Consider the following 18535-nt stretch of genomic DNA (forward strand, 5'->3'; position numbering starts at 1 on the left):
TCGACCAAAAATTGCTGAAAGGATTTGACAGAAGAATTTAGACACACCAAAAAGGAGATAATTTTTGAGAAAAAGTGTTCTGCAAAACTTCTTTTCATCTGTTACTCAGATTGGATTCATACTAAAAGTATATACAACCTGTCAAGGTTTCATGGGTTGTATGAGTGTAAGGATGTGAGATTTCAATGTCATTCGAATATTATTTTCTCGTTTATCACAGCAAGTGTTTGTGGATGGACCATGTGTACTGGCAGCTGGCCCCACTAGTAAGTTGTTTCAGTATACCAAACAATATAATCTCTAAGTAATATAACATTCTAGATCAATATTCACAAAAATTAGATGCATTAAATGTCTATTTCACATCTGTGACCTCAATATGTCCTTGAACTTTCCATAGTAAAGACATATGCTTCTCTTTCATCCCTTTCTCTAGTATATTGAATACATGATGATATAATGATTATTCATTATAAAATATTGTCAGAAAATGGTCACATACAATTGTAAAAAATATAAATGTTTGATTGCAATTTGATAATGGTATGAATATTAGATGACAGTATTGCTTTAAACAGTATTGTTGTAATAGTATACCATGTGAAAATAGGAGCTTACATTCAATATGTAAACTATATCATGTTTTATTTATATATCCAGATTGCCCTGTGACCTTTGACCCTACACAATACCTGCCTGACCATGTTAAGAGCATGTTTCGTTGTGAGATGACAAATGACTGTTTTGGAGTACAATGTTGTCTGGATCTCGATTTCACTGTGCCATTGGGAGATGTCCAGGTGGAGCTGAATGTTCCCTTCCACTTCATAGTTCAGCCCTGTGACCTCATGATGGATGCAAAGTTTGGGACCTATCAGCACCAGACTCAACTGTTGACCTATGAATGGGGTAAGGTTCTTCAGTTGATAATTGTAATAAGGGTACTTGATTATCTCCCCTGCTCATTTGCAAGCATTTAAGAGAAATTCAACATTTGTATTAGTAATATAGGACAATTTACATAGATTTCATTTGTTTGATATTACAAGTTTAAGGTTTAATTCTTTAATTGGACATTAATAGATGTTAATGTAATTCAGATACTGGAAGGTCAGTCGGTATAATAGAACAAGTGTATTTATGTGATTTAAACTTACACAGTTGACTAAATTTTGGTTTGATCAAACCATTATTTCAGCAATTTTGTTTTTGATTCATATGCCTTTTGTGCATTTATACCATTTTTGAAATCAGCAAAAATGGAAAGCCCATAAAAAACAACTTTTAATTATTTTGATAAATTGAACATTTCAAGAAATTGATGTTAATTTTGAGAGTTTGTGATAATTATAAAACCAACAGTAAATTTCCTAATTAAAAGCTTTCGAGGGTTAAAGAGTCCTGGGAAGGAATTTGAACTGAAATGACTTTTTTTTTTATCTACAAGAATTGTAAACTTATGTGAGATATCTACAACTTGTGTGATTTATTGTGTTATCATACTCCAGTTAATTAAGGGGCAAATAGTAATCATTTTGTCTGTGTTTTTGTGTAGGTCCATGATAACGTTGTGTTCCATCTCATGAGTCCATTGACAGATTTAGTTTGAAATCACCATAACAAGGTCTACATCGGATAAGATTTTAGTGGTCATTGGTCAACGTTAAGGGTCACTTTTGACCATTTCTGAAATAAAAAACTTAAGTATAAAATATCTCATGGAACCTTTAATATATCAAACCGTCAATAAATTTAGTCCAGAAGAAAAAAGTGAGGGAGTAAGGGTTTATATATGAGAAACCTGCATACTTTGTTCTGTTATATACAACATTGTCCATTACAGGTACACCTGGTACGATTGCCATTGGATCAGGAGACCAACCTCCAATCCAAATCACGTAAGTCACTTACTGCATCATGAACTATGATTAATATAACACTCCTTACCTGTAGGTTTCCTTGGTAACTGATTAATATCATAACACTCCTTACCTGTAGGTTTCCTTAGTAACTGATTAATATCATAACACTCCTTACCTGTAGGTTTCCTTAGTAACTTATTAATATCATAACACTCCTTACCTGTAGGTTTCCTTAGTAACTGATTAATATCATAGCACTCCTTACCTGTAGGTTTCCTTAGTTACTGATTAGTATCATAGCACTCCTTACCTGTAGGTTTCCTTAGTAACTTATTAATATCATAACACTCCTTACCTTTAGGTTTCCTTAGTAACTGATTAATATCATAGCACTCCTTACCTGTAGGTTTCCTTAGTAACTGATTAATATCATAGCACTCCTTACCTGTAGGTTTCCTTAGTTACTGATTAGTATCATAACACTCCTTACCTTTAGGTTTCCTTAGTAACTGATTAATATCATAGCACTCCTTACCTGTAGGTTTCCTTAGTAACTGATTAATATCATAGCACTCCTTACCTGTAGGTTTCCTTAGTTACTGATTAGTATCATAGCACTCCTTACCTGTAGGTTTCCTTAGTTACTGATTAATATCATAACAATCTTTACCTGTAGGTTTCCTTAGTAACTGATTAATATCAGAACACTCATTACTTTAGGTTTCCTTAGTAACTGATTAATATCATAACACTCCTTACCTGTAGGTTTGTTACTATAAGAAAGCTGACCACATCCTGAAATGAATTATAAATTATGAATTGTCTAGTCTCCGTCCTGCTAGTTCATCACTGTTGGATTTTATGTAGTAAAAGATATATTGCCACACCATGATGACATTGATGTTTGAAAAGCCTTAATCCTGCTAATTCGATTTCCTTTCAAAGACTGTTTGATTTTCTCTAGTAGAAGCACTATTGCCACGCTATGGTGACACTGATGTTTGAAAAGTCTCAATCCTGGTAGTTTTGTTTCTTCACAAAGATAGACCACTGATTGATTTAATGTAATTGAAGTACTATTTCCCCGCTATAGTGACTATAATAATTGAAAATTGTTGGTCCTGGAGCTCTATGGTTTATCTTAACAAATAGATAAGCCTCAGAGATGTCTTTTGACAGATACAACATTGCTCACAATGAGGACAAGACCTCACTGTTAATAGACTTGGGACTGACTATGTGTTTCCCATTGGATGGCAACGATTACTGTATCCCAGATGGCAGTTCCCTGGAACTCCTCAAGGCAGCTGAGCTTCCCTGTGATGCCAGGGCTTTGGCTAACTTAACACAAAGTAATTCTGTACTTTCATTTTCTATCAGGAATAATTTTTATGTTGCATTGATTTAAGTTTTTCTATAATTTTTCAGTCTTCTTGTCTGTTTTGTAATTATAATCAAACCTGCAATAGGGACATATTTTCTAATTGCTCTGTATTCAAAACGTGGATAATACAAGTCTGTCAATTTTGACAAATTGTTGTCAAATGCAAACCTGTCTTTAATGATGAATTGCCTATATCAGTCTGTTTATGTATAAAGATTACTGGCATAATCATCAAAAAAATATAGATACCACCTAACAGAAAATGTTTGTGTCACAGTTATGTCCCTTAAATAGGATTAGATTAGAAAAAATATGAAGCACTTGTACTTCTACCCACTAAAATGATGGTTGGGTATGATAATTATATCTGGAATGTAGTTAAAACATTCAAGTGTCTTTGTTTCAAGGCTTTAGCTTCACAAACTTTACTGATGAACTGAGACAGGAGGTTGGAGAAGTGATGAAAAAGAGTGCTTTGGACATCATGCTTAAGGCTTTGGGACTCCAAGATTTCTTCAAAGAACCGGCTTGTGACCCAACAAAGGGAAATTACACTCCCTCCTCAGACAGTGGCTGGAATAACTGTAAGGATCCATGTTAAATATTTTAAAGCATTTGTTACTTTTGGTATCTTCTTTTAAATTTTTTTTGTGTTTTCTATTTTTTCTGTCTGCGATTTAATATGTTGTATACATTAATTGCAGTGTGTCCTCTGGGAATTGTAAAAATGCCGAACCTTCCAGACATTGCAAAGTGTCACATCCCTTACCGGTGCTCGGCTATCTATTGTTGTGCCAAGGACACCAAGCTGACTGGCCTTTCGTTTGAGTTCTTCCTTGACATTGACATGTGTAACTACACTCTCAAAGGTGGCATTGAAACTACGACCTTTGAAATACAACTTCTTGACTATGAATTTGGCAAGTATTTTACAAGTAATCATTGAACAGTCAGGTGGTATTTATTGTCGATATGAATGCAATCTGGTTGACAGAGGTATGTTACTTACCTGTTACCCAGATAGCATTCCTATTTACAACAGACATAATCTTGACAGCCATATAATTGTTAAATATCCATTTCAGATAGTTTTCTGTATTTGGCCCTGGTTGACAAGACAAAGTCTTTATCCCAAAATCAGGGGTGGGCTTATTACAGAACATCAAAAGAATTTTTGTTGGTAGCACCATTGAATAGTAGTAAGATGATGGATGGACTTATTGCCAGACATGAGCTTTTTGCTCAAAGCATTTCATCTCCTATGTAGATCAACTGTTCATATTTGGCCATTAAGTCTTGTCCAGAAGAAACCACTGTTTGATACTATTACAGAATTTCTCACCCTTAATAAAATATACATTTGGGATAGCTTATTGTACAAGATAGATCTGTATAAAAGAGATAACTCTAAATAGAGTTATCAGAGACTGAAAATTAAAGTTGTCTTAGTACAACATTACAGGTGAAATGAACTTACAATAATTCAATAAACAATCAATAATTTACATTATAAACTAAACTTAACTCAATTAAAGGTAATTTCTGATAAAATATTTGATATTGAAATAATCATGCCATGTAAAACGTGATATAAATACATGAAAGAATGATAATTTTTATTGTTTTCTTTTCAACAGGAAAAACAGAAACAATTAACATTGAAGATGTGGTCTTCATTGCGTAAGTATTAAAACAGTTAATGTTGAAATCAACATTAATGTTTCACTGATTGTGCCTAAGACCTTGTGAACTTAATATTTGGTTAATTAATTAGGATCTTCATATTAACTCCATTGAATCAAAATATCAAATTCTACATCTGTTTATGTTTTTGTGATGATTTGTCAAGTTTAAATGGTGAAAAGTCATACTTGATCCTTATTGAATACATAGTTTGTGTGTATGATATCTCATGAATCTCATAATTGATTTAGGCCGTATTCTCACTATTGTACTACTACACTAAATCTTACACCAATCCAGACTGTGGCCACCATCAGTCAAGGTTAAAGTGTCCAATTTTACATTTGACCACTTTTTATTGCATGCACCTTTTTCTAAATGATGGTAAGGGTTAGTGGGATATCAACCTGAGTACAAGAAGCCTTTTGTCTCGTTAACAGGTACAGCTTACAGAAACCACCCAACAGAAAGATCTTCATTATTGACCTGTCCTTGAGGTTTTGCCCAGATCGAGATCCAAATGACTGTCTTATTGAGATCCCTGTTCTCCAGGCCACAGAAGTACCTCAGATTCTGTGTGATATCAATGCCACCCTGGGACTACGTGGTGAGTTGCTTAAGTACCAAATAATGAATGGGAAAATTCTATCTGAAAACAGGAATTTGGTCAGAAATTGAGGGTTTTAGCCAGAATCTGCATTCCTGTACGATTCTCCATTGCATCATAGCTAGGTAATATATAGCACTTTGTATTTTTAAAATTCTAAAATTAGGTCACAATTGATAATAGTAATGAAAATGCAATAAACACTTGTTGATACATTTTCTATTTGCAGGAAATTGTACAAAATAGTTATAAATGGGATGGCAATGTTACTACACAGAGGCCAATTGCTGAAAGTAATTCCTATTGTGAGAATATTTATCACATAACTGGCCTGTTGTGTCATGTCATACAGACATTCCATGACTGTCATTAGACACATGTAATTATTGTAACACAGTAGTTCTTTTATTTACGAATTATTTATTTATGATTATTGTTTATCATTTCTCAATCAGATTTCGATGTAAAAGACTGGATGGCCAATCTGGGCCAGGATCTGACTCAGAGGCTGTCTCAAGCAGCAGTGGACCTACTGCTGTCACAGTTGGGACTGGATGTGTTCATGAGGGATAATCCATGTAATCGTTCATCGTCCAATTATTGGCCAAGTACTCTGGGCTGGAAGGATGGTGAGATACAATATTGCTTATTGAATGTGACTTTTCCCATTTTTTAGCTTATTTTGCTCAGACAAATTTCCATTTTAACTATCAAATTGCCAAAACGGAAAACAAATGTAATGATCATTGTTATACAACAGCTTTGGGCATCAAATACTGAAATACAACAACTTTGGAAATGCATGGCTAAAAAACCATTAACTTTGGACATGCATGGCTGAAAAACATTGACTTTGGACATGCATGGCTGAAAAACAATAACTTTGGACATGCATGGCTGAAAAACAATAACTTTGGACATGCATGGCTAAAAAACAATAACTTTGGCCATGCATGGCTGAAAAACAATAACTTTGGACATGCATGGCTGAAAAACAATAACTTTGGACATGCATGGCTGAAAAACAACAACTTTGGACATGCATGGCTGAAAAACATTGACTTTGGACATGCATGGCTGAAAAACAATAACTTTGGACATGCATGGCTGAAAAACAATAACTTTGGACGTGCATGGCTAAAACACAATAACTTTGGACATGCATGGCTGAAAAACAACAACTTTGGACATGCATGGCTGAAATACAACTTTGGACATGCATGGCTGAAATACAACAACTTTGGACATGCATGGCTGAAATACATTAACTTTGGGCATGCATGGCTGAAAAACAATAACTTTGGACATGCATGGCTGAAAAACAACAACTTTGGACATGCATGGCTGAAAAACAACAACTTTGGACATACATGGCTGAAATACAACTTTGGACATGCATGGCTGAAATACAACAACTTTGGACATGCATGGCTGAAATACAACAACTTTGGATATGCATGGCTGAAATACAACAACTTTGGACATGCATGGCTGAAATACATTAACTTTGGGCATGCATGGCTAAAATACAACATCTTTGGACATGCATGGCTGAAATACAACAACTTTGGACATGCATGGCTGAAATACAACTTTTGACATGCATGGCTGAAATACAACAACTTTGGACATGCATGGCTGAAATTCAACATCTTTGGGCATGTGTGGATAGCTGAAACAGTAATCAGTTTTAAGATACATTCACTTGATGCCCTTGATTATAGATTATTTCTATGATTTCAATTTTTCCTCAAACTATCATTCAGTTTTTAAAAATCTTGATTGATATCAGACATGTTTTTAATCAGTCATGTTATTCTGCAACAAACAGATTGTGGCCAGAGTTTCCTGACCTTGCCGGACATCTCAGCCTACCCGATGACGTGTGCTGTCCCAGATTTTTGCTCAGGGATAGACTGTTGTCTGGAGTATTCCAACTCATTTTTCAGCTTAACTCTCAACGTTTACCTTGTCATTGACACATGTAACTACGAAATCCGTGGTGGCATTGAAAATTATGGCTTTGTTGTCCCTATCATAAATTACGATTGGGGTAAGCTTTTTACATGATTCACCCATCACACAGAAATTTTGGGTTGCTATATAAAGTAATGATGATACATGCATCTTATAGATTCATTTACCAAGATTTCATGGTTATTGCATCCTACAAAAAACCTGCATTAGGATCGGGAACCACTGTAGATCATATCAAAATCTGAAGTTCTCATAATTCTTTAAACAATTGAGTATCAATAGTTGCTCAGTCTTATCAGTCTTATCAAAATAAAGATAATTGTTTAATTATTACTTGCAGTTTTCAAAGAAATATTTCATAGACATTTTGACTAAAATTTAAGGCTTTTTCATGATGCTTGGAACATCAGATCATTTACCACCAACATATTTTAGAACATAAATTTGTTTTCTTACAGTGATTTTCAGTTCAGTTTTTGTAGATCATGTTTAGAAAAGTCTTTGTTTTTAGATGTTTTGTTGATTAGTATTTGGTAACAAAAACATTTGTTTTACAGGAAAACTGGAGACAGTTAACTTAAAGAATATACAGATCACGTAAGTTAAAATTACCAATGAAGAGGACAGAATTTAATGTTCAGAAAACTTAACTTCTACAGGACTTCATTGTGTGCAGGTGTAACTATGTCAAAAATCATTTCATATTACATTTGTCAATTTTTAAAAAAATTTTTCTTGACTGAAAAGCTCCATTAGCCAGGTGAGCAATACAGGCCTCTTGGGCCTCTTGTTTCTTGATGTAAAATTGTATGACATTAAAATTGGGTCATATTCCTTCTGAATGTTTTTGCCATGAGGTATTATTTTCATACAAAAACATTGTAAAGATGCCTGGATTAGCAGATTGCTTGTACAGTGTATATTGTATGAAAATATGAACTATTTTTGTTACACTGATTGCTAATATTAATATTTTCATAACTAATAAATAAGTAATGTTTTGCAGTTTCACTATTGTACCCCTTCCTGAGGCAAAGAAGTTTCTGGTTGACCTAAATGTCAGTGTTTGCTTTGATCCGAGTACTGAAGGCACATGTGACTTCACGAAGACAATCTTCAAACAGACAAAACTTCAGCAGGTCCTATGTGATCTGAATTCACCTCTACCAACAGGTATATGTCAAAGCCTAGTCTATAAGTAATGCCGGCAAATATCATTAGTGAAAGGTAAAATTTGATGCATGAATAAAAACCGTATTATGTGACACAAAACATTGAAGTATTTTCAGTATGCAGAATAACATGTGTACGAAGTTAATTTTATTTTTAGGCAAAACATAACACAGGTACAATTTCAGCAAATTGTTTTCAATTCTGTCACTAGACATAGAACCTGAGACCTCTAGCTTGCATATCTTACCTCCAACCCATCAAGCAAAAAGGGAAGATTTCTCTTGTCGATTATACAGGCTTAAAATGCCATACTCTCCCTCCATGAAACAACATGTCTTTGAGTTTCAAGAGTATACAGAGATACTGGTGATGGTATCACTAAATATTATTTGCAAGTCCTTTCATGGGTAGCAATGTAACAAAGGTCATTACATGTTTTAATACCTCGACTAGAAATAAAGCCCAAGAACTCTGCCTGGCACCAGTCTTGCACTGCACAGGTTGAACTAAGGGGGAGAGCTTGCTAGCTCAGCAGGACATTGGTTCTAGCACTTAACCAGTGTCGGTTATCAATTGTTGTTGCTTCAATCAGATTATTTTGTCATTCACTAGAATTATTTTGCTATAAACATGATAATTTCTTCATTCTAATGTTTCTACCTTGCCGAGACCTAAAGTAATGGTTATGTCAAGGAGCTTGCTAGTATCAATAAATAGAAATATTTTGTTACCTTGCCCTACATCCTCGTGACTGTCAATTACATGGATGTACAAAAGGTTGTGAACCTTTTATCATGGATAAAGTTATGTCAAGATGCCTTGAAATATGATAGAATACTGATAGATAAGAAATGTTGTAGATTTCTCGCTGAAGAACTGGATGACAGATAAAGGTCTGGAGTTGGGGAAGAGTCTGACTACAGCTCTAGCCAATCAGCTGTTAGAAGAGTTAGGGATCATGCCTTTCCTTTATACAACACCATGTGACCGGCAGGTTGGGAGATTCATTGGAGATGAAAATGGCTGGAACTCGGGTATGTACAGATTAGCATTACCATGTTTGTCTGGGAATAACTCAGTTTCATTACAATAAGCCATTCAACATTTATCATAGTTTCAGTACATAGACAAGCAAATGATACATCACTGCCCTTTGATAAGTCCGTCTTTTTTCTTTAAGGTAAAAGTATATGTTACTAAGCAAACTCTATATCTTATTTGCAAGATCAGTCTGGTGCAGGGTCATCAACCTGATTTTGTGCCAACAGTAATTTCCCAATAAGCAGAAAAGAAGTTTTTTTCTTCAGATTGTACAAAAAAACATACAAGCCAATAGCCCCTTTTAATACGAATTTAGAATAAGATACAGTAAAGCCATACATGGAATGAAATAGCATTATACAGCTCTTACTGATGGCCTAAATCTTGAGGCCAGGAAGGCAACTGAGGAAAACCCAAAGTGATTGAAAATAAAATCAAAATCTAAATGGGAAGGTAAAAACTAGCCCCTTAATTCAATAAATTTCATTATTTTCAGATATCAGAAAAATTAAGAACAATGTCGGGTATATGTATATGTTCTGAACAGTGCCACAATGTTTCAAATTAAAGCTGATGTAGAACAATCCAGTCCTTTCCATGTATATCTGTTACCCTGAACATTCATATACATTGGACTATTTGACCAAAATGTGATATTTTCTAAACCTTTATTCTGTTCTTTCTGTGAAATAGTATTATTCCCACTGAAAAAATTCACTAATTTTGATTCCAATAGCTTGCCCAGCTAACCTGACATTGCCAAGGATACGGGGCCCAGCAACATGCCATATCCCGGACTTCTGTACTGGTGTGGACTGTTGTGTCGAGGTCGGACCCATTGGGAGGTCATTCAACACTTATGTCATCATGGATGCCTGCAACTTTGAACTTCGCATTGGCATAGACAACTTTGGTTTCAATTTGTCACTCTTTAATTACGAATATGGTATGTGTATTTAATGTTCACCAGTTACTGATTATATCAGTCTGTGGTCATGAACTTATTATCAATTAACATTATGTTATGTAACTAGTTCACAACAAGAATAAACTGACAGTTGTTCACAAAATGTGCATATTGTGCATTCATTATTTGAACTGTGATGAACGATATCTCAAAATGTGAATTTTATTTCATCAGAATTTTGGTAAACTGAATGGAATTAAAAGTTATTTTATAAAAAAATAAGATGTGGAAAAGCTTATTTCCAGATCCTTTGAATGTGTTTATGTTGTGTTTTTTTTAATTTAATTGTCTGGTTTTGTAGGCAAACAGGAACAGATCTATCTCAAAGGAGTGATCAGAATTGAGTAAGTAGACTACTCTAACTAAGATATAACTACAACACAAGCAATGATTGAAAAGGAAAATTGATACTTCACTTCCGACCATTAATTTGATTCCTGTGATCCATTAGCTTGGCCTGTGTGATCCTTTAGTTTGACCCCTGTGATCCATTAGTTTGACCCCTGTGATCCTTTAGTTTGACCCCTGTGATCCATTAGTTTGACCCCTGTGATCCTTTAGTTTGACCCCTGTGATCCATTATTTTGACCCCTGTGATCCATTAGTTTGACCCTTGTGATCCTTTAGTTTGACTCCTGTGATCCTTTAGTTTGACCCCTGTGATCCATTAATTTGACCCCTGTGATCCTTTAGTTTGACCCCTTTGATCCTTTAATTTGACCCCTGTGATCCTTTAGTTTGACCCCTGTGATCCATTATTTTGACCCCTGTGATCCATTAGTTTGACCCTTGTGATCCTTTAGTTTGACTCCTGTGATCCTTTAGTTTGACCCCTGTGATCCATTAGTTTACCCCCTGTGATCCTTTAGTTTGACCCCTTTGATTCTTTAATTTGACCCCTGTGATCCTTTAGTTTGACCCCTGTGATCCATTATTTTGATCCCTGTGATCCATTAGTTTGACCCCTGTGATCCTTTAGTTTGACCCCTGTGATCCTTTAGTTTGACCCCTGTGATCCTTTAGTTTGACCCCTGTGATCCATTAGTTTGACCCATGTGATCCATTAGTTTGACCCATGTGATCCATTAGTTTGACCCCTCTGATCCTTTAGTTTGACCCCTGTGATCCTTTAGTTTGACCCCTGTGATCCATTAGTTTGACCTATGTGATCCTTTTTTCAACTCCTTTAATTAATCAATTGTGTCCCTGTGATCTATTTGCCTGAGTCAAATTTTGACTCATGTGAACCATTAGCTTGACCACTGTTATCAATTAGTTACTTAGCCTTCAGGGGTTCAATTCCGGAAGTGGATGGGGAAAAGGTAGGTTGTCACCTCTCTGACCATGTTGGTTTTCCCAGGGTACTCTTGTTTCCTTCCCTTGCGCGCCTATATCTGAGCCAACAAGAGTGATTAGTATCAGTTGCTATAACTTGTTGTAAAATAAAATCCAATTTAACCCCTAGGAACCATTTCTTTGACCCTTGTGAACTGTTTGTTTTACTCCATGATTCAGTGGTTTGACCCTGTGATCTAGTAGTTCGACTCCCAGTTATTATTTAACTCTGTTAGAAGCATGTTTCATACCTTTGTTATAATGTACACTGTTATTTACAGTTTTACCGTGATAAACCTTGAAGGAGAGAAGAAGTATTTGCTGAATCTCAACCTAAGTATCTGTTTTGAACAAGATGATGCTGACTGTCTGATCTCACTACAGATATTTGAGAATTTTAAGATGACCAAGCTATTCTGTGACTGGAATTCAGGGTTTAGGATCCCAGGTACAATAGCAAACAAGCATTGACCAATATTTTATTCAGTTTCTTTTTACAATTATGTTATTGGGATGAAATGGTCGATGCTGGTCCTTGATCTCTAATTGAAGTTGAAGATTTGTACTTAGCATTAGATTTGAAAAAAAAAAATGCGCTAAACTTTGGATAGATGGATTGGCCTTTTATTAGAAAAGAATTAAAATTGATAGGAAAAATGGAATTGAAAAATGATATTGATCATAAGAATGACATGAAATCATTGGATTTAATATGTAAGGTGATATGTAAGGGATGGGGTTGATACTGTGAAATTAAGATCAATCATGGTGGACTTTGAAGTTTTTGTAACAAAAGAGTGAAGCTCAAATTTACAGACCAATAGTAAAGCCGAGTCACCATGTATTATTTTATTTGTTACCAGATTTTTCCTTGGATAGCTACATAGAAAACTTAGGCTTACCCTCAGGAAGCACATTGACTGGTATTCTTCTCGACCAACTGCTTGAGAGCACAGGGCTGGCTGCATACCTCCTGGAAACACCTTGCGGGCATGATAACGTGCCATTTGCAGCAGCCGCAGTCTCTAATGGATGGAATGATGGTACCTTAAATCTTTTCCTTTTTAGATTTAATAACATTTTGCATAGTATTATTTCCATAGAAATATAAAAATTTGCAGTACAGTAGTAGAAGATAACTGTATTTGAAGCTTACATTGACAAAGAAAAACTTGAAGATTTCTTCCTAAGTTCCAAAATAATTTTGATCATGATGTTTGGAGAGTTGGTACATGAGATGTGGTGTGATAAAAGTTTGTAAAAATAAAAAAACATAATTGTTATTCTAAATTAGAAAATGACTGAATTGGTGTTTTGTTTCAGAGTGTGGCCATATCTCAATCTTACCAGTGCTGCCATCACGAGTACGATGTCACCTCACTACAAACTGTATGGGAGTGAGTTGTTGCCTGGAAGTGGAGGAGATTAGTAAGTCGGTACACTTCTACATGGAGTTGGATGCATGTGACTACATTCTGAGGATTGGTATAGAGAGAATACACCGCGAGATTCTACTGTTTGATTACACATTTGGTACAGAGGACTTCTTCACCCTGGTGGGAATCTTTAAAATAACGTAAGTTTGAGTGATATAAGTAAGGTTTAACTTGAGGGTGTTGTCAGAGTGATATAAGTAAGGTTTAACTTGAGGGTGTTGTTAGAGTGATATAAGTAAGGTTTAACTTCAAGGTGTTGTCTGAGTGATATTAGTTTTAACTTGAGGGCGTTGTCTGAGTGATATAAGTTAATTTTAGTTTGAGGGTGTTGTCTTAGAGATATAAGTTAATTTTAAATTGAAGGTGTTGTCTTAGTGATATACGTTACTTTTAACTTGAGGGTGTTGTCAGAGTGATATAAGTTAGTTTTAAATTGAGGGCATTGTCAGAGTGATATTAGTTTTAACTTGAGGGCATTGTCAGAGTGATATGATATAGTTTTAACTTGAGGGCATTGTCAGAGTGATATAAGTTAGTTTTAAATTGAGGACATTGTCAGAGTGATATGATATAGTTTTAACTTGAGGGTGTTGTCAGAGTGATATAAGTTAGTTTTAAATTGAGGACATTGTCAGAGTGATATTAGTTTTAACTTGAGGGCATTGTCAGAGTGATATGATATAGTTTTAACTTGAGGGCATTGTCAGAGTGATATGATATAGTTTTAACTTGAGGGTGTTGTCAGAGTGATATAAGTTAGTTTTAAATTGAGGGCATTGTCAGAGTGATATGATATAGTTTTAACTTGAGGGTGTTGTCAGAGTGATATAAGTTAGTTTTAAATTGAGGACATTGTCAGAGTGATATGATATAGTTTTAACTTGAGGGTGTTGTCAGAGTGATATAAGTTAGTTTTAAATTGAGGACATTGTCAGAGTGATATTAGTTTTAACTTGAGGGCATTGTCAGAGTGATATAAGTTAGTTTTAAATTGAGGGCATTGTCAGAGTGATATGATATAGTTTTAACTTGAGGGTGTTGTCTGAGTGATATGATATAGTTTTAACTTGAGGGTGTTGTCAGAGTGATATGATATAGTTTTAACTTGAGGGTGTTGTCTGAGTGATATAAGTTAGTTTTAAATTGAGGGCATTGTCAGAGTGATATTAGTTTTAACTTGAGGGCCAGAGTGATATTAGTTTTAACTTGAGGGCATTGTCAGAGTGATATGATATAGTTTTAACTTGAGGGTGTTGTCAGAGTGATATAAGTTAGTTTTAAATTGAGGACATTGTCAGAGTGATATTAGTTTTAACTTGAGGGCATTGTCAGAGTGATATGATATAGTTTTAACTTGAGGGCGTTGTCAGAGTGATATAAGTTCATTTTAACTTTAGGGCGTTGTCATAGCGATATGATATAGTTTTAACTTGAGGGTGTTGTCAGAGTGATATAAGTTAGTTTTAAATTGAGGGTGTTGTTAGAGTGATATAAGTTAGTTTTAACTGACAGTGTATAAGTATGGTTGAGTTACTTTTAACTTGGACAATATCATTAAGGTAATATCAGGCAGTTTTACTTTGAGGGGATCAACAGGGTAACATAACCAACATATAATGTAGATGGCGTTGTCAGGGAACACCAAAAACTTCACATATTGACATCAGTTTAAATCAAGAGATGAAATGGTGAACATCCATAAAATGTTTATCCAAATGATTTAAGATAACATTTGAATGAGGACACCATTTATCGAACTCTTCATTTGTAGGTATGAAATATTTGACCTGAAGGAAGAGAAGGAGTTCCTGTTGTCCTTATCAATTGCTGTCTGTTTTGAGAGTAATGGTGACTGTTCTCTCTCTGTCCCAATGTTTGATCAGGAACGTATTCCCAAACCACTGTGCAATTTGAATGCCACTTTTGCCATTGCAAGTAAGTTTACTTTTAGAAATATTATTGATTACTGGTGAATGGTTATTGATTAATTCATTGCCCATTGTAAAATCATCAATGTTCTCACGGGCATCTTAATCTATGAATTTGTAGATTCACAAACTGTCAAATTTGTTATCTGGTAGCAGGAAACCAAGTGTTCTCAAAATAGCATTTTTTTTAAAAAAAAAAAACGCAAAAATTGAGTCCTATGAAAATATGATTTGCAGTAATTTTCTCTATTTTTGCGATATTAATGCTTTGTGAATATTTTACTGGCAAATTTAAGATGAAAAGGAATTACAGGATATAACTTTATTTCCTGGTTTTCAATGGCGAAAGTATTACTTAATTAAAATAAAATGCCCGAGGTTGGACACCACGGCTTGGTTGTTTAAAATTTTCATTAAATGTAAATAGTTGTGACTGAACACAAGTTTTGAACAACCAGGCACAAATATTATGAAATTAGTGCATGATGAAGTAACCTGTTATAAGAAAATTTATTTAACTGACAACATTATTTATATTTCAGATTTCAGCTTTGATGATTTTGTACGGGAGAGGGGTCAGGCTATTGGTGAAGTTATCTCCAATGAGATTGCTGACCAGGTGTTAGAGGCTTTAGGTATTGCCACCTACATGTCAGAAACGTCGTGTTCAAGGGATCTGGCCCCATTTTACTCCACAGATAATGACCACTGGAATATTGGTAAGCCTTTGCCTCCAATCAATGTATATAACGAGGATTCTGTAAGAATTTATTTGATGTTCATGGGACTTAAAAAGTCAAAAGGGATACTTTAACAAGATAGAAAAATATAGTAATATTGAAAATTTAACTTATTATTGGAAAGCCCAATAATGAAGTTTGTGAGATGATTAATTACAAACTGGTGTCAGGGTGATTGATAAATGAGGCTAAATTTAAACTAAATAAAACTTCATGTCATTTTTGTGTCATCCTTGTTTTAATTGTATATCCTTCATTACAGCTTGCCCTCAGCCATTGAATATGCCATCACTATCTGGTCCTGTGTCCTGTCACGTGCCCGATTATTGTACTGGTATCGAGTGCTGTATTGATGTGCCTTTCATTCCCAAGACTTTCCGTGTGTTCATTCTTCTTGATGCTTGCAACAACAAGTTTGAAATTGGAATTGAAAAATTTCAGTTGACAGTGTTCCTGATCAACTACAACTGGGGTAAGTAGCCATATTACAACTGGGGTAAGTAGCCCTATTACAGCTGGGGTAAGTAGCCATATTACAACTGGAGTAAGAAGCCTTCATTGGTTCAGCTTTTGACTTCTATTATTGTGATAACTTGAAGTTCAGTGCTTTGAGGACCTGCAATTCAGTATTGGTTTCATGATGCATTCTTTCCCTGATTTTAAAGGTTCAGTTTTAGTGTTAATGGTTCTGAATCTAAGAAGTACAAATTTTTAATATATGAGAGTTTATTACATTTAAAATTCAAATTAAATTTAATTGATTTTTTTTCAGGAGAATGGAAGACATTTTACATGAAGGGTGTTGTGAAAATTGAGTAAGTAATTTAATATCCCATAGTCTCTTGTTAACACCTCCATTGTCGTTAAGATTTATTGTTTTTTATACGATCCTTATAGACATTTTTGACGTCAAGTGGTGTGTTGAATGGACTTGAATTCTAAAAAACAGATTTTTACACAAAAATCAAATGTAACGAATGCATTTTCTAGTCATCAGACCTTGAATTATTTTCAAATTGAACGTTATGTAAGTGCAGGAAACCTAAGCCTGGTTAACTTTTATTTTACCTTGTATTAACGGCGAACATTATTCCACAGCTATATGATTCGGAGCCTTCCTGACGATAAGATGTATGTCCTGAACCTCAATGTCAGTGTCTGTCTCTCGGATGGTGTATGTGACTTCCAGCAAGTCATCTTGTCAGATACCTATGTCCCAATTCCTGGCTGTGATTGGACAGTCGGATTCCCTGGTAAGTGAAATATTTTCTTATATCTAAAATGATTTCTTGAACTATAAGCAATATTGGATAAAAGATAGAGAAGAAAAAACAGAAACAAAATAAAAAGAGAGGGGGAGGGGATTATTTTTCTTATATTCAGTGTCAAGTCAAAGGATGCTCTTTTATGTCTTATCCCTTTTTAGGTCAATATTTCATAGGTTATATCAACATCAATTTAGTGTAATTTCAGTGTTAAAATGACATTTGATTTTTTCAACATCACTTAACCTTAAATTCTTAATTAGAAGTACATCATGATTTTTTTAGCATTTAGATTTATCATCGGAATAGCATAGAAAATTTAAGGTTGGAATTATGTTATATTACAACGTTAATCTGATGTTAAATATTTTCAACAGTATTTTAACATAGAATAAACATTAAAAAAAATTATCAGTGTTGTAACATTATTTTAACATTTATAAAAGGTTATTTTACATTAAAATAAAACTAAATTTTAACATTATTTTCACATTTGTACTTATTTAACGTGATTTCAATGTTGAAAATTTAATGTTAATATTAATTTTACAATATGAAAAACAGGTAGTGTATATAACGATCAAATCATATTTTCAGACTTTTCTCTATCTCAATGGCTAAGTGACAATCAGCAGGGAGCTTCTGCAGCCTTGAGTAATATCTTGACATCAGTGTTGATGGAAACACTAGGCTGGACTCCTTACCTTAGTAATCCACCCTGTAGTATGTCCACCTACCTACCAGCGAATGGTGACAACTGGAAAGTCGCAGGTGATTTGTTTAAGCACTTTGAATAGAATAAGGTTCAATGTTTTTTACAGTGTACATATCAAAAATCTTCAACCAGAAGTTCTGAATCTGAAACATAAAGGTTCGGAAGAGTGTCAGTGAAAAATGAGTGTTATAGTGGAAACTGTGTGTTAATCATGAAAGATGTGTGTTAATCATGAAAGATGTGTGTTAATCATGAAAGATGTGTGTTAATTGTGAAAGATGTGTGTTAATTGTGAAAGATGTGTGTTAATTGTGAAAGATGTGTGTTAATCATGAAAAACGTGTGTTAATAGGAAAAAATTTTGATAACATTGCCACAAAATTGATAGATTTTTTGTCTTCAGCAAATCTTACAAAGCTTGT

The 18535-nt window shown here is 34.5% G+C and overlaps 1 protein-coding gene across 1 annotated transcript in view; it reads left to right on the forward strand.

Annotated features, from left to right (window-relative positions):
• The window catches only part of LOC132554742 (uncharacterized), a 182423-nt gene that overhangs the window by 41333 nt on the left and 122555 nt on the right, over positions 1 to 18535 (forward strand). Inside the window, exons 39-62 of the mRNA XM_060219054.1 lie at positions 221 to 266; positions 661 to 909; positions 1844 to 1898; positions 3042 to 3214; positions 3654 to 3830; positions 3951 to 4181; positions 4884 to 4926; positions 5370 to 5536; positions 5992 to 6165; positions 7368 to 7589; positions 8071 to 8110; positions 8520 to 8686; positions 9547 to 9720; positions 10464 to 10673; positions 10996 to 11038; positions 12311 to 12477; positions 12893 to 13117; positions 13353 to 13605; positions 15237 to 15400; positions 15936 to 16112; positions 16396 to 16605; positions 16906 to 16948; positions 17232 to 17386; positions 17996 to 18169. Coding sequence (XP_060075037.1) covers positions 221 to 266; positions 661 to 909; positions 1844 to 1898; positions 3042 to 3214; positions 3654 to 3830; positions 3951 to 4181; positions 4884 to 4926; positions 5370 to 5536; positions 5992 to 6165; positions 7368 to 7589; positions 8071 to 8110; positions 8520 to 8686; positions 9547 to 9720; positions 10464 to 10673; positions 10996 to 11038; positions 12311 to 12477; positions 12893 to 13117; positions 13353 to 13605; positions 15237 to 15400; positions 15936 to 16112; positions 16396 to 16605; positions 16906 to 16948; positions 17232 to 17386; positions 17996 to 18169 — 3739 coding nt within the window. The remainder of the gene's footprint in view (positions 1 to 220; positions 267 to 660; positions 910 to 1843; positions 1899 to 3041; positions 3215 to 3653; positions 3831 to 3950; positions 4182 to 4883; positions 4927 to 5369; positions 5537 to 5991; positions 6166 to 7367; positions 7590 to 8070; positions 8111 to 8519; positions 8687 to 9546; positions 9721 to 10463; positions 10674 to 10995; positions 11039 to 12310; positions 12478 to 12892; positions 13118 to 13352; positions 13606 to 15236; positions 15401 to 15935; positions 16113 to 16395; positions 16606 to 16905; positions 16949 to 17231; positions 17387 to 17995; positions 18170 to 18535) is intronic.

The sequence above is a fragment of the Ylistrum balloti genome, unplaced genomic scaffold, assembly GCF_031769215.1.
Source record: "Ylistrum balloti isolate Yb309-2 unplaced genomic scaffold, AGI_CSIRO_Ybal_v1 Utg369642, whole genome shotgun sequence".
Lineage (NCBI taxonomy): Eukaryota > Metazoa > Mollusca > Bivalvia > Pectinida > Pectinidae > Ylistrum > Ylistrum balloti.